This window comes from Plecotus auritus, assembly GCF_963455305.1.
Source record: "Plecotus auritus genome assembly, chromosome: 5".
NCBI lineage: Eukaryota > Metazoa > Chordata > Mammalia > Chiroptera > Vespertilionidae > Plecotus > Plecotus auritus.
In genome coordinates, this window is record NC_137776.1 from 31,132,167 (window position 1) to 31,148,157 (window position 15,991).

Below are 15,991 nucleotides of genomic sequence, written 5' to 3' on the forward strand. Positions count from 1 at the left end.
AACAAACAAAACATTTAATTGAATTAAATGAAAATATAACATAAAATTTGTGGGACACAGCCATAGAGGTATTGAGGGGATAACTTATAGCACAAAAAATATACATTAGAAATGAGGAAAATCGGTCACATACGGTCCCATCTAAAGATCCTAGAAAGAGAAGAGCAACATAAACCAAAACTGAAAAAGCCAATCTCACAAGTTAAAGGTGGCATTGGATTGGGTATCTAATTATATCACAATAATTTACCAATTCACTCCACTTAGTCAGTGAGAGAACTTCTGAGCACTAAATAGTTGGCCAAGAGTAAGCTCTGCTAAACCTCAGGTATAAAGGAAGAGCATTTGGTTCCAAGGTAGCAATTCAAAGAGCAGCGGCACCTCTGTTCCTTAGTGGTGGTAGTCAACATTTCATCAACCTCTACCAGTTCTCAGAATACAATCAGTTCTTTTTTAAGGGAAAAAGAAGTTTCTATGATTAAATGTAGTTGGAAAATAAACAAAGGAAAATAAGATTCTTTACTGTGAAACCTCGCGGAGCCTTTTGCCTGCAGACACCCCTTATGAATCTCCACATGGCATGTACCATGTCCCAGGTTTATTTGGCCACCTACACTTTTTCCATGAAGCATTTCATGAGAATAGTGTCTGTAAAATTCATTAAAAGCACAGTTCTCCAAACAATTTGGGGAACTATTCTATGGTCCTCTACAGTTTAAAAGATTATCAGGGCTGAATAGAAATACTGAATGTACCGGTTAATAATGTGGGGTTTTTTCAATAGATGGAGTTACACATATGTTGATATATATGCGATTTGATATGTATGCTATTTTGTTGTATTCACAGCAAGCTTCAAAACTTCATATGTCAAATTTGCTGAAGGTGTTAACAGCATAGATATTTTTATGCTTAAAAATGTCAAATTTTGTGCCAAAAAAGAGCATTTGTGGGAAGTTTTAATTCATTACTTTATTTTGAAGAAAAGTGCTACTGAAAGTTATAGTATACTTCAGGAAGCTTATGGTGTACATGCTCCATCTCAAGATACTTGTGAACGCTGGTTTAAACACTTTAAAAGTGATGATTTCTATGTGAAAAATAAAGAACGTCCAGATCAACCAAAAAAGTTTGAAAACCAACAATTACAAGCATTATTGGATGAAGATGCGTGTCAAACTCAAAAACAACTTGCAGAAAGATTAAACGTTGTTCAGCAAACAATTTCCGATCATTTACAAGCAATGGGAAAGATTTTAAAGGAAGGAAAATGGGTGCCACATCAACTGAACAAAAGACAAATGGAAAACCGAAAAGTCATCAGTAAAATGTTGCTTCAACGGCACAAAAGAAAGTCTTTTTTGCATCGAATTGTGACTGGCGATGAAAAGTGGATTTATTTTGAGAATCCCAAATGCACAAAATCATGAATCAATCCATGTCAACCATCAACATCAACTGCAAGGCCAAATTGCTTCAGAAAGAAGACAATGCTCTGCGTTTAGTGGGATCAGGAAGGCGTGGTCTATTATGAGCTTCTAAAACCAGGTGAAACCGTTAATACTGATCACTACCAACAACAAATAATCAATTTGAACCACGCTTTGATTGTAAAATGACCAGAATGGGTCAGAAGACATGGCAAAGTAATTTTGCTTCATGATAACGCACCATCACACACTTCAAAACCAGTTAAAAACACATTAAAAGATCTTGCCTGGGAAGTATTAACCACCCGCTGTATTCACCAGACCTTGCTCCTTCAGATTACCACTTGTTCTGATCAATGGCACACGCACTTTCTGAGCAGCACTTCAAAACGTACAAAGAAGTGGAAAATTGGGTCTCTGAATGGTTTGCCTCAAAACAAGAAAAGTTCTATTGGGATGGTATCCACAAATTACCTGAAAGATGGGGGAAATGTGTAGCTAACAATGGACATTATTTTGAATAAAGCACTTCTGATGTTTCTCTTGAAATTATCGTGTTTTCTTTGATTACAAAATCCGCATTATTAACTGGTACACCTGGTAGACATCTGTTGTTTTCAAACATCAATTAATGTGATTTTTTTAACCTACTACAGCAGAAATGCCCTACTGCTCTCTGTGATCAGAATGAGTACCAGGAAGAAATGCCTTGGGGTGGAAAGTGGAGGTGTGGGGGAGCAGAGGGGACTGGGCAGCAGGAGAAAGAAGGGAAGAATATTACCAAGAAGAGCCTGGCATGGGCTGTTCATGAATCAGCAGGTAGGGGGGCCCAGTATGAAACTGGAAAGGGCCAGACCACTCAGGCCATGATGATCAAGTTAAGAGTTTTGACCTTTTTATTGAAAACAATGAAATGCCAATAGGGAATTTTTAAGTAGGGAGCAACAAGATTAGACTTCCATTGTATAACATCTCTACAGTGTAGAGAATGTATCAGGGTATCAGGAATGGGTGTGGGGAGGGCTGACCTGGTGCAGGCAGGAGGTGAAGGCAGCCTGGTGTTGGCTCCAGAAAGAACTGAGAGAGTCTAGGAGATTTTAGGGCTCCTTGGTAGCTGGATGCAGGTAAGGGGAAGAAGAGGAGGGTACCAAATGATTCCCCAGTTTCTGTCCAGAATAACTTCAGGGGGCAGTAATACCATGTAAAGAGCTAGCAAATATTTAAAAAGAAGAAAGGAGAAGGAAACCTGTAAGTTTGAGGTGTCTCTGAGGTATGTCCAAGAGTAAATGCTGAGTAGGCAGTTGGAGGTTTGCTAAATATTCTGGAGAAGAGATTGCCTTTTATTTCCCATAAGATACCAAGATAAATTTCAAATGGATTAAACATTTGCATGCACAAAATTAGCTCATGCTCGGCCAATTCAGTGGTTGGGCTTTGACCTATAAAGCAGGTCATGGTTCGATTCCCGATCAGGGTATATGCCCAGGTTGTGGGCTCAATCTCCAGTAGAGGGCGTGCATGAGGCAGCTGATCAATGATTCTCTCTCATCACTGATGTTTCTATCTTTCTCTCCCTCTCCCTTCCTCTCTGAAATCAATAAAAAATATATTTTTAAAAAAATTAAATCATGAGTGATTGGAATAATATAGGAGAATATTTATAAAATCTTAATACATAGGATCTTTCCAGCATAAAAAAAAAGAAAAATATCAATATTTAATTATGTAAATTTAAATATGCTATATGAAAAACAAATACTTTATATACATTTAAAAGGCAAATGACAGTGGGAAAATATTTGTAATCTGTGTATAAAATGTAATATACTTACTATGAAGGACTATTTCAAATCAAGAATGAAAATTGACATAAATAGGAAGTTCATAAAAGAAGAAACAAATGTATTTTTAAAGTAGGAATAAAAAACATACAAGTTCAAACAACACTTAAATGGGTTTTTGCCATCAGAATGACAGTCCTTAGTACTGGTGTGAAGATGAAGTAACAGATGCTGTGCATTCTTAATAGGAGAGAATACTGTTACAACGCTTTTTCCTGGAGAACAATATGGAAATATTAAGTATCCTCCTGGACCCTGTGATCCCATTCCTGGGACATTAGCTCAAGGAATAATCAAATAAGTACACAAAGATGTACATATAAGAATATTCATTACAATATTATATATAATAGGGAAAAGTTCTCAAAAATAGTTGGCACCCAAAAGCTGAATTGACAATGGGTTAAAAAAAAACAACAACAACAACAAAAAAAAAAAAAAAAAAAAAAAAAAACAAGAAGAAAACATGGTATGTCATATGGACTAAAAGATAACCAGTAAAAATTATAAAACAGAAACACATTAATGATATATATTTTTAAGTGAGAAGGAGGTGACATAATATAATATGAGCATTGTAATTTCTTTCAAATACAAGTGCGTATTGTATCAAGATGTTACCAACAGTTATCTCCTAGCTCCTAGCAGCGCAGTTTTAAATAGTGGGGTGTTGTTTTTTTCCCTATAACACAGTATTTTCTAATTTGTCTTCCATGCTTTTTATTATTTGTGGGATAAAAATACCTGGAAAAAATAGGATGCTTCCCCAATATTATTTTTGCACCCATTGATGAGTATAACTATCTGTGTGTGTTAAGCCAGTCTGCAAAACAAAACCATCTATGAGTGATTTTCTGGAGTGACCCTACTCCTCAGTCCCAGGAAAACTCAAAAGGAAAACACAGCATGTGACACAGATAAATATGAAGGTATCAGAAGTTGCTTCTCCCACATCTTGACTGTTGACATCTTCCCCAGAAGCACACCTGGGACTCCCCAGGGATAGACCCGGGACCCAGGTGCTGGGAAACTCTCCAGGGGAGAGGTGAGCATTCAGGGTGCTCTCCAGCCAATGAGAACATGGTTTCCTGCAGCTTAAATACCCATCTGCTTCTACAGGCTCCTTCCAGGTCAACCTTTTCCAATTTGCAAACCAGAGTGACTCCGGTTGAGCAAAGCTCTGAAAACATAGACTTGCCCTGCCCTCTACATTTCAGGACTCCTGGGCTCTCCTGGAAAAGCAAAGGATGGAATCTTTTCTACCCAGAAGTTCATGGTTCCTTTTGAGAATATGATGAAGATTTTAGAGTCTCCCTTCAGCAGACACACATACATTCAACATTTCACATCTGTTTCAGGTTCACAAACTCCCAGAAGCCCATAAGGAGTGATTTAGAAGGAGCCCAGGTTAGGGTGGATCCCCTAGTCTAGAAACAACTCTCTCCACACATAGCTCAGTGGCCACCGTGGCTCCTTTGGAACCTGCCCTTGTCCTCCTCACCTGCTTTTCCCTGGGGCCACCTTCTCTCCTCACTCTCCCCACACCCGTAGCATCCCTACCTTCACTAACAGTCAATCTGGAACCTAGAGTGTCCCAGTACTTCCCACCATCACCACCATCTCTTTTCATTTTTCAAAACCCACTCCTCTATCTTTCAATAAAAATACAAGTTGTGGCTGAGTGCAATTGCTACAGAGATCCTTCCTTCCCTTCTTCCACTAACACAAACCTTTCAGATGTTAGCATAACGGCTCATGTCTTGTGTTTCACAGCAACAGCTCTGAATTGCACAGCTCTGTTAGTCTCAGCAAGCCTACATACAAATACTGATTTCGGAAGAGCCTCATTTAATGACAAACAGTGGATTATTTTTAAACAGACCTTCATCTAAATGCAATGCCTACTTACATTTTGCAGAGAGGCTCCTGGGTTTTTAACAGTGGTACTCTCAGGAATTTGGTGGTAAATTTGAAAACCCAGTTCCTGGGTCACTTGCCTGTAAATCCTGGTGTGCAGACACACGTGCCATTTAGGCCTTCACTGTCACAGGTGCCTCCGTTCAGACAGCTGACATTAGCACAGGGATCCTTGTAGGATTCACAGTGAATTCCTGTGGAGATGGACACACAACAGGGGTGACTGATTAAGGAATCTTCAGCTCCCACAGCCTTTGAAAGCAGAGTGTTTGAACATCCTGGAATGGTATGAAGGCAGATGCCTAGTGGCACGTGTGTGTGTGTGTGTGCGCGCACATGCCCAGTCTTGACTTTAGGTTATTGTAAAGACATATTTTATGAGAAAATAACAAATGCAATCCCTTCTCAGAGGTCCTACCATAAGTCTTTCATCTGGACTTTCTCTGAGCACATATCCCCAACCCTGGGGACCAGAAAGTTAAAGGCCTGAAAGTTCAAATTTATCAGGGACCAATGCTTTCTGCGTCTCCAAAACAAACAGAAAATAGCCAGGCAGCCTTCATAAGATATCACGGTAATTGATGACCAGCATCCTGAAGGGAAAGAGTTGGATCCAGTTATGTAAGTGAGCCTCAGTAAGTGATTTGGGAAACTGCGGGAGAGGGAGCCCCCTGGTACTCAGACGGCAAAGACCACATTCGTTCCCCATGTACTAAAGTTAACATGTCTGCACATACTACATTTCAGACCTTGCACTGTGCTTTCCACCAGATTGATCCTAACAACAACACTATGAGACAAATGCCCTCATTCCGCCATTCTAGGTGAGGAAACTGAGGAAAGAATGCAGGTCCTGAGGCTGCAGGGGAGGGAGCTGGAACCTGAAACCACAGGCAGTCTGCATCTGAGTCTGTGCTTGCAAAGTAGTTCTCTTAGAGTGAGTGCAGACTGGCATGCAAACACACAAAATTCTATGTAACTCAGTGCCCATTTAACAAAAGAGAAGCATTTTAAAAATCATAGTGAAAACAGTAGCTTCCCATTGATATTTAAAAAGGTCTATGTGTGTGTATGCATACAAATACCCGAAGTGGGACTGAGAGGGAAATGAATTACTTTGATTTTCACGTTATGTGTTTCTATAGTGTTGGAATAACTTTACAATGAGTACTTGTCCTATATAATAAAGAGCTAATATGCTAATTAGACCAGACAGCAGAATGACCTTTTGGAACGACCTTCCAGAATGACCAGTGGACAGGGATGCGGGGCCGTGAGGCAGCTGGGCTGCAAGGGCCAAGCCCCTTGCATGAATTTCGTGCATCGGGCCTCTAGTTGTTCTATAATTTGATAAAAAACTAAAAATGTGGCTTTTCCTAAGGCAGGATTTCTGCTGTTGTTTCAGTGGAGTGCCAAGATGCAGGCCTGGATTAAGCTCCCTCTCTCCCACTCCTCGCTCTCTGAAGAGGAAGATAAATTACATTATACTCTGTATAAGAATCTATACAATGATATGCTCATCCTTCCCGGCAGCATCACAAAGAAGAAGCATAAAGCAAATAGAGACTAAATGGTATTTACTTAATTTGCTATCCACTCATTACTTAGCTCACATTACAAAAAGGCTGCCACACCCCATGACTCATCATTTAGTCACTGAAATTACTCTTCTTGGGATTTTTCTCTCATCTCTTTTTCAATGCCTTAAGAAGTAGGGCTCAAGAAAGAGAAAAAGAAATATAAGAGAAAATAGAATGAGAACTGCCTCTCTGTATTCACGTAAATGACTTGCTTGAGCCTGGTAAAGCGTTTTAGAACGGATGGCTTTTCATTTCTTTTTATCCGTTGCCCCTCATATCCAACCCATGAACAATAGTTTGCCAGATGTTTTCCTAAAGTGCCTTTCAGATCTTTGCTTTATTTTGCTCCCTACAACCACCACCCCGAGCCCATGGCCCTGTGCTCAGTGGGATATGGCCCCTCTGAGCCCTGTCCTAGTTCCCTGCCCAGCTCCACTGACTTGTGTGAGCCTCAGACTTTCAGCATCCTTAACAAACCCAGGAGATGCATGTTAATATACAAGCTCAGAGTAACTTAAAGATGAAATTACTTATTAGCATAAAGCTAGTGATTCTTTGAGAGAGAGGGGTGGGAGGAGAGATAGAGATAGAGAGAGAGAGAGAGAGAGAGAGAGAGAGAGAGAGAGAGACTACTTCGCCTGCCTAAAACTCTCTATTTCTTTTTTTTTTAACTGCCTAAAATTTTACATATGTCTTCTTTTTCCCCAATTGACCCTCCCCACACACACACAGCCATTCCCACCCCGGCAAGCCCCCACCACCCCAGTGCCTGTGTCCATTGGATATGCTAATATGCATGCATACATAAAACTCTCTATTTCTATTTCTCACTGATTCCCAAGTAATGCAAGCTCAACTGAAAGATCGAAATACAAAAGGGCCCATTCTGTTTCCAAGTGTTTATCAAAAAATAAGGATTCACATATTTACATGTTCCCCTGAGGTTGGCCAATGGGGAACCAGCTGACAAATAAGACTTTCAATTATAATGGGAAATGGGTCTGAAGCCTAGAAAAATTTCCATGAGCAATCAAGGATGATCTTTACTGGGTTTCTAGTGGTAGTAAGCTAATCTCACCTGCATGATATTATTACAAATAACACATTAACATACAAATTACCACATTTTCCAAATAGGACTGAAGAGCAAAATCTAGGCTAAATATTTAAACATATTAGCCTTAAAAGACTTCAATATTACAGATTTGATTAAAACACGCAAAATAATAAGCACTTTTAATCTTTTGTGTGTTTTTGGCAATAATTCTATCCCTTGTTATGTCTCTTTTTCAAGAGATAAGATATTTGGTCACTTGTGACCCAGTGAGAGTTTTCTGGCAGCAAGATGGAACAAAAGCCAATCTTTACGGAAACACGATGACTACGAAGCAAGATGGTCTTCATGTCCTCAGTGAGCACTCTGGTTACTCACATTTCTATACTCTGAGCCTTGCTAATCCCTATATAAAAATATTTGTCATATTGCTCAGCTTGGCGATTAGAGCTATGAGCTGGAAATCTTAAGAAGAGAGATAAACAGTCATGAATACTGCTGTGCTCAGACGGCCTCCACTCCTGCCCTCCTCCTGGGGCCCCAGGTCTCGCTTTCCTGAGCTCATCATTCCCCAGGGGTCCCAGGTGCTTGTACAATACAGTGTGTTGGGCATCCTACGTCCTCTGACAAGAACGCCCTCCTTCATCTTTTTTCCCAAGCTGGTCATCACCTGGCATATCCTCACTGTCCAAGGCCAGCTCAAACCCCCTTTGTCCGGAAAGCTGAGCCTGACTCTCCCAAGACAGAGCTCCATTCTCCCACCATCATGCATTGAGAGTGTGCTAAGTTCACGCCGTTCCAGAGTTTATTGTGTTAAACCATGGTTTATCTGTTCTTCTGTCTGATCCCCCCCCCCAACACACACACACAAATCTCCAAGGTCCTTTAAAGCAGAGGCCATATCTTAATGCGTGGAAGAAATTAAGGGTATACCACCAGAACTCTGTCCTTTTAGGAGGGCAACGGTCCGTGTACTTTGGCTAACACACAAGTAGGATTGCCAGAGGAGTGAGAAGCGATTCCAAATCCGCTTCAAAAACACCCTATTTTGTCAGGGAAAACCAGGTCCACACTTCAAACCGAGTCTGTGGAATGACACATGCATCAGCCATTGGCAAGGGATGCAGCACGCACTATTACGAAACTTATGTTTAGTCTCAAGCAAAAATAAACTGTAATTCAGTCAAAACTAATAAAAATTCATACTTTTCATATTAAGGAATAGAGAGGCAATGTTTCTGAAAAGATCTCTACTCCAACAGGGTTCTTCACAGAAGTTAATTTTAGAATTAAAATGAACAAAAATTCAGAGTCGTGTACCAATTATAAATCTTTGTTGTCATCATGATTAGTCATGATTAAGATTTTAAAAACAAAAATCGTTATTTTGATCTCCAGGAACAAAAGTATGCCAGGTAAAGAAAATTAGATTGAAGTGTTCTTGGAACTTATTATTCTCTTTAAACCATTATTTTATGTTCAAACTTATTTCCTCCATGAAAACTTTTCTATTATTTCTACCCTCACAGAACTCAACTTTTTCCAAATTATTTCAGAAATTACAATTGACTTCTCAACTTTAACCTCATTATTCCATGTGTGTTTCATCCTCAGTCTGCTCTTCTGATTAAATAATAGCCTGAAACAGGAAAAAATCTTGACAGAGTTCTGCATCTATCTCACTACATCAGAGGAGTTAGGTAGACAAAACATCCAGAAATTCTGGTTCCTGGTTACACAGAAGAAATAATTTTAGCCAACAACAAAAATTCTCATCTTCTCAATTATAAATTCTTTAGACTTTAAAAATACACAACAATATGGTAATCACCAGAGGGAAGGGGAGTTGAGGAAGTAGGAGAGGGTAAAAGGGGATAAATAGTGATAGAAAGAGACTTGACTTGGGGTGGTAAACACACAATACAATATACAGATAATGTATTGTAGAACTGTATACCTGAAACCTGTATAATTTTATTGATCACTGTCACCCCAATCAATTCAATAATCCTATATAATAAAAGCCTAATATGCAAATCAACTGAACAGCTGAACGACGGGTGGAATGACTGGTCACTATGAAACGCACTGACCACCAGGGGGCAGACACTCAACACAGAGGCTGCCCCCAGCCCGCAGGCTGCAGGCCAGCCAAGGCGGGTGCCAGTGGGGGTCCCCCTGATTGCCCTGCCCATTGCCCCGCTGAGGGAGGCAACTGGCAGTGGTGGGGGGGTGATGGGGAGGAGGGCAGGGCCAGCCAGTGAGCAGGCCAGCGCCGCCCCCCCCATCACCCCACCTGTTGCCTCCCACAGAGGGAGATGACCAGCAATGGCGGTGGGGGGTGGGGCTGGTGAGCAGATGGCGCCAGGCCAGTTAAGGCAGGTGCCAGCGGGAGCCCCCTGATCACCCCACTGGTCGTCCACAGATTGGCCCTGATTGCCAGTCAGGTCTAGGGACCCTACTCGTGCATGAATTTCATGCAATGAACCTCTAGTAAGTAAGTAAATAAATAAATAATCAGTTATCATTTGATCAAACCCAGAACTTAGTGATCTTGCTTCTGAGACCCTCCTTATCCTCCCCACCTCCCCCAAAAATCAGAGAGTATGAAAATTATAGGAATAAAAATATTTATACTCATCCAAGAATTATTTATAATAGCCTCAGATTATATGCAACAAGGGAATAGATAAATATACCATAATGAGAACATTGTATAACAATTTAAAATAGAATTAGTAAAACTTTTTGGCAATATATAAATCAAACAGTATAATGTTAAGTATGAACAGAAAATTGTATGTGTACTCAATTATAACTATAAAAATGTGGATATTAGAAAAGGATGAAACAATACAGATGACTATTCCTCTTGTATTCTGTTGTAAAGTAATGAGGTATTTTGAAATTACTTTTTTTCTAAATTTTTATTGTTGTTGTGTTATTTTCACAATTAAAAAAAGTTTTTTTCTTTCTAACTTTTGTCACCAAAAATGTCAAATGAGTATATTGTCGATCATTTAGTTTGTTCTGCTAGAAATAAAAATAAACAAAGCGGAGTGGTCACTTGACTTTTTGACAATATGAAGTTAGGAGTCCCTTATGAACTAGCTGTGAAATGGTTTTGCAGGAAGCGTCAGCATTCTGGTATCTCCGAAAGGAGGTTACTCTGAGTCCCTCTGTGCAGTTTGTGTCTAAAAATTTCATGATCCACAGTGGAAATTTACTGGGAAAATGTTCGAGATGGTTTCCCTTAATTAGTATGTCAAGCAGCAATTTCAATTCAAGTCAAGATAGCTACTTAGCATTTGCTTTGTGCAAGCCACCATATCGAAAGCTGCCGAGAATTAAAAAACAACAAGCAGCAAACGAAACAAAAAAACCTATGTAGTCACTGCCTTTCACTAAATTCTGATTTAGTGTAAAGGAGAAGAAAGTCTGAAGCCTGAAAGAATCGACTACAAAGCTGGTCGTAGTTGTCATAACAGATACAGAGAAAATGATGGGAGAGTCCAAGCAGCGAATCTGTTTGGGGATTAACATTTCAGACAGTAGATACCATCAAAGGATTGAATGAGAGCAAAGGGAAAAAGGTCCAGAAGAAAACCCTGGGGACCAACTGCATTTGTAGTGTCCGGAGGACGAGGACTCAGTGGGGGCTGGGAGTGCAGAGTCCAGGGGGCAGGAATGCAGCTGTGGAAGCTGAATCAGGGACCCAAGTGACCAATGGAGCAAAGGGGCAGGAACAGTCGGAGTTAGAGGCAGAAAAGGCTTCGTGGATTCACTGAAAAGGCTCCAGTTAAGTCACCGCTACTAAATCCATTTTAGCAGAATGGTATGGACAAGCTCCAACTGAGGAGGGTTAAGAAAAGATAAAACTCAAGGAAATAGAGGTGCTGTCTCTACCAACTCTAAGGAATTTGGTTGAAAAGAGAGACAATGGGGGGTTACTATATTTAGAGTCAAGTTGTGATTTTTAAATCCATATGGAATTTATTTAGAAGTGTGAGAACATTTATTTTTTCTGTTTAGCAGCCCAATTTTTCTAGCACCATTTTTTTAAATGTCTCATTCATAGCAAATTCTCTTCAGGAGTCACACATTTTTATGTGTCTATTATTATCGACAAGGGTTTCTGGACCATTCCTCAATTTGGGTCAGCTGTCCAATCTTGCACCTGTAACACAGGAATGTAATAATAATTGGAGCATTTAAATGGGTTTTAACATCTGGCAGAAGTTTGACTCATTGATTTCCTTTCGCAAAATGTTCGTAGCCATAGTTGCCTGACTTCCTATTATATCCATTCTTTTTAGGTAGTTATCTTCACTTATATTAATTTTTAACAGTAAAGCTCATCACTTAAAAATGCACATGGAAAATAAGAAGTTAAAGTCCCAACCCTCCCCGCCAACACACCACCTATGCAAGTTCTAACTAGATAGGAACTGAAGCCCACCCATCTGATAGTTTCCTAAGTTTATACATACATCGTATATGTAAGTATATATCAGGTGAAATGCTTCCAAAAAAGGAGAGAAGGTACATTCTTCAAGGAGAGAATGGCACAGGATCTTGTGACCTCTCTCCTCCCCTCACTCATTCTTCCTCTGAATTGGAGAGCCTGATTTAGCCCTTTCTGCTTCTCTTTTAATCCCTTGTACACCACCACCACCTCCCTATCACTCTTAGTTTAGAAGTTCTATTTATTGCTATTTTTCTAGGGTTTACCTTCCACTTTCCAGCAGTCTTATTTAAACCTGAACCTAAATGTCTCTATAAATGCACCAAAGTTAAATAATCAATTTACCTGTCCACTGGGATGACATATTTAACACATTTGTATGTCTTCTAATATTTCCTACCCCCATTCCCTTTAACACATAGATTTGGTTAAAATTATATGAAACTTTAATGTGGTCATTTTAATTTTTCCTTAACAAGAGGTTTGATAGACATACTTTAGAGCAGCTGTGGGCAAACTACGGCCCGTGGGCCGGATCCGGCCCGTTCGGCTGTTCCATCCGGCCCGCGGAGCCGAAAGAGCGGAGGGTTCTCTTGCTCTCCCCTCGGCTCCTTTACTTTGAATTTATATTAGTTCACACAAACACTCCATCCATGCTTTTGCTCCGGCCCTCTGGTCCAGTTTAAGAACCCATTGTGGCCCTCGAGTCAAAAAGTTTGCCCACCCCTGCTTTAGAGTGACCCTGAATGAGTCATGCTTTTGTATACTTTCCTCCCCTTAAGCATGAGCTTCTAGCCAATAGCATATTGCAAAAGTTAAAAAAGAAATTTTGAAGATGCAGTTAAGGTCCTAATCAGTTGACTTTGAGTTAATCATAGGTGGGCTTGGCCTAATCAGGTGAGACATTAAGAGGGTGAAGGCCTCTCCTAAAGTTAGATACAAGAAGCAGCAGACTCTCTCTCATAACTGCTGACTTTCAAGAAGCAAGCAATCATCAATTCTACAGCCACAAGGATATGAATTCGGCCAACAATGCAAGGGGACATGAAAGTTGACCCTTCTTTATTCAAGCCTCCAGATGACAACTCAGCCCAGTCAACTTGTGAGACCCTGAGCAGGGAGTCCATTAAGCCAGGCTTAGATGAACAAAATTGCTAAATAATAAAAGGGTGTTGTTTCAAACCATGACCTTGTACTAACTCATTATGCAGCAATACTAATCAATATAAAGGTAAACCTATTTTTCAAAAGACTTCTTCACCATTGAATTATCATTTACAATCACATCAATATCATCTAAGTTAAGTTTTTCTCTGCATTTAAAGCAGTCTTCTCAACCCTATTCCTCTTGTTCTCTACCTTCCTCTAACTGGCTATCTTTGTTCTGATTTAGTTACTGAGAATACTTTTAAAATAATTTTCTGAAAGAGGGTGTTATATTTTCTGTATCCTGAAGTGTACAAAATGTCTTTCTTTTGCCCTCAAACATCAATGACCCTTTAACTACCAGTCCTTTCCATTGAAAAGTCTGAAACATTTCTTCACTATTATTTAGTTTCATTACAGAGAAGATCAGTCCAAAGCTGGTTTGATTCTCTTTCTTTTGTATGTAATCTGTATTTCCTGTGAAGAGTCTTATAAAAACAACCCTCTTTATCCTTCCTTAGATTTGGAAATTCCACCAGGAAATCTCAAATTGTGCATCTTCCCCTTCATTAATCCTCCAGCAATGAGGAAGCCCATTCTATTTGAAAACGTCAACTGTCTTCTGCTCATAGACTTCTCCTTCTAGTAATGGGTCCATTCTGGTTTCATATCCATGTTTCCTTCCTCCTTCTTCTGGAGCACCCATCACTCAGGCGAAAGCAGAGCTCTTAAATCTTTTCTCCACATTTCCTTTCAACTCATGGTTTCTATTTCCTCTTGCTTTTACTTCTAACATGAATTAGTTCCTCCTTTTGCTTTCCCAGATCTAAATTTAATGTTGAGTAGCATACATCAGTCTTTTCACTTCCTCTCTTGAGTGTTTAGTGTTGTTATTATTGCAATTTTGTTTATATTTCCTAGATTTTCCCCTCTTTGGGTTGCTGGTCCAAGCTCCCTGTACTGGCCAGACTGGAATTTGGCAATGCCAGTCAGAGACAGATGACATGGGGGATTCTCTTCCAGTCCTGGACGGGCCAGCCAACAGGGTCCTAAGGCTTGGTTTGAGGCTTCCCTGTTTGGGGTTCTCTAGGTATGAACAGGAGACCATTCTCTCCTAGCCACACATTAAAGAAAGGACCAGTTCAGCCCCACTATGCAATCCTCCTTAAGGACAGCCAGTATCTACTCAGTCAGAGCCCTCTGCCTCATGGAGTAACGTGTAGCACATTCACAGCATGTATGACCTCTCCACAGGCTGAGGGGTCCTTTGGGCTCAGCTGGTCATTGAATCCTCCATTCTCCTCAGAACCCTGTCCCCTAACCCTGCTGTATGCAAAGGCACCCAGCACCTGCATCCTTTTCTTAAGAACCCAAACCCTCAGATGTGTTTGATATCCCCTTCAGGGTCATCTACCTCCTTGAAGCATCTCTAGCAGAGTTGGTAATTGAGGGAAGAGGTCACAGAAAGGTAGACAGGAATGGATTTAGAACATACATGGAAGGCTTAATCTTGAGCAGGATGAGGAGCCATGATCAACTAACGTGAAAGAGAATAAGATTTTAGTGGTTGTGATTGCAGGGAAGTTTGTAGATGCATGGGCCAGCACAGCAACATCACCTGAGAATTTACCAGAAACTTAAATTCTTGGGCCCCACCCTAGGTACACTAAATCAGAAACTCTAGGGGTGAGGCACAGCAATCTGTTTTAACAAGCCCACCAGCAAACTCTGATGTAAACTTAAGTTTGAGAACTACTACCATAGAATGTGGAAAATTAGATAAATTTGAAAATGTTTACAAATGATAACCTTTCTTTTATGCCATGAAGATGGAAGTAGGTAATTTACTATGGGTGAGTGATTTACTATGGAGCTTTGGATAAGAGGGAAAAGTTGGGAATACTCATTGAGAAAAATGAAAGGGGGGGGGTGAACAAGTCACAGTCTATAAATTTGTAGAGACACTAGTCAGTTACTGTGCAATTGTATTTTTTGCTTCTTAGTCACAATGACATGAGCAATACCTCAAAGATGGGAATGTTAGGGGTATATTCAGAATACACCCTAGTAATGACTTTGTCATTTATAATGATGAAATTTGCTTCATAAAATTTTATCATACACTCTATCATAAATTAAAGAATTTTGGAATTTTAAATTTTTGAAGTACATCCACCACTACCAATTTTGTCATTAAAGAATCTCAGGGTATCTGTAAACATCACTATCCTTACTTTATCCAGGCAAGATAAAGGCCAGTCTGTTTAAGAGATGTATCCAGGTTCATCAGGAAGCCAGTGGCACGATTGGGATGAGCCACTTAGATCTCCGGATTCATTGCTCATTTATTCCTCTTCCCAGCACTCGTATTTTCTAGTGCTCTGACAAACCTAGAACTCAGAAGCCATGTGGATGAACCCAGCACATCAGCCCTTGTGGAAGTCCGTGGAGTCTAGCTCTAAATGGGCATCACAGGCCAAGAAGCATCAAATCTGCCAAACACAGTGCATAGACTTGGCCCAGCTTCAGCCCTTCTATCCAGGGGTTGGATCAAGTTC

General features: G+C 40.2%; 1 protein-coding gene across 1 annotated transcript in view; it reads right to left on the minus strand.

Moving 5' to 3' along the window:
* The window catches only part of DNER (delta/notch like EGF repeat containing), a 256,070-nt gene that overhangs the window by 18,744 nt on the left and 221,335 nt on the right, over positions 1-15,991 (minus strand). Inside the window, exon 10 of the mRNA XM_080670649.1 lies at positions 5,269-5,382. Coding sequence (XP_080526775.1) covers positions 5,269-5,382 — 114 coding nt within the window. The remainder of the gene's footprint in view (positions 1-5,268; positions 5,383-15,991) is intronic.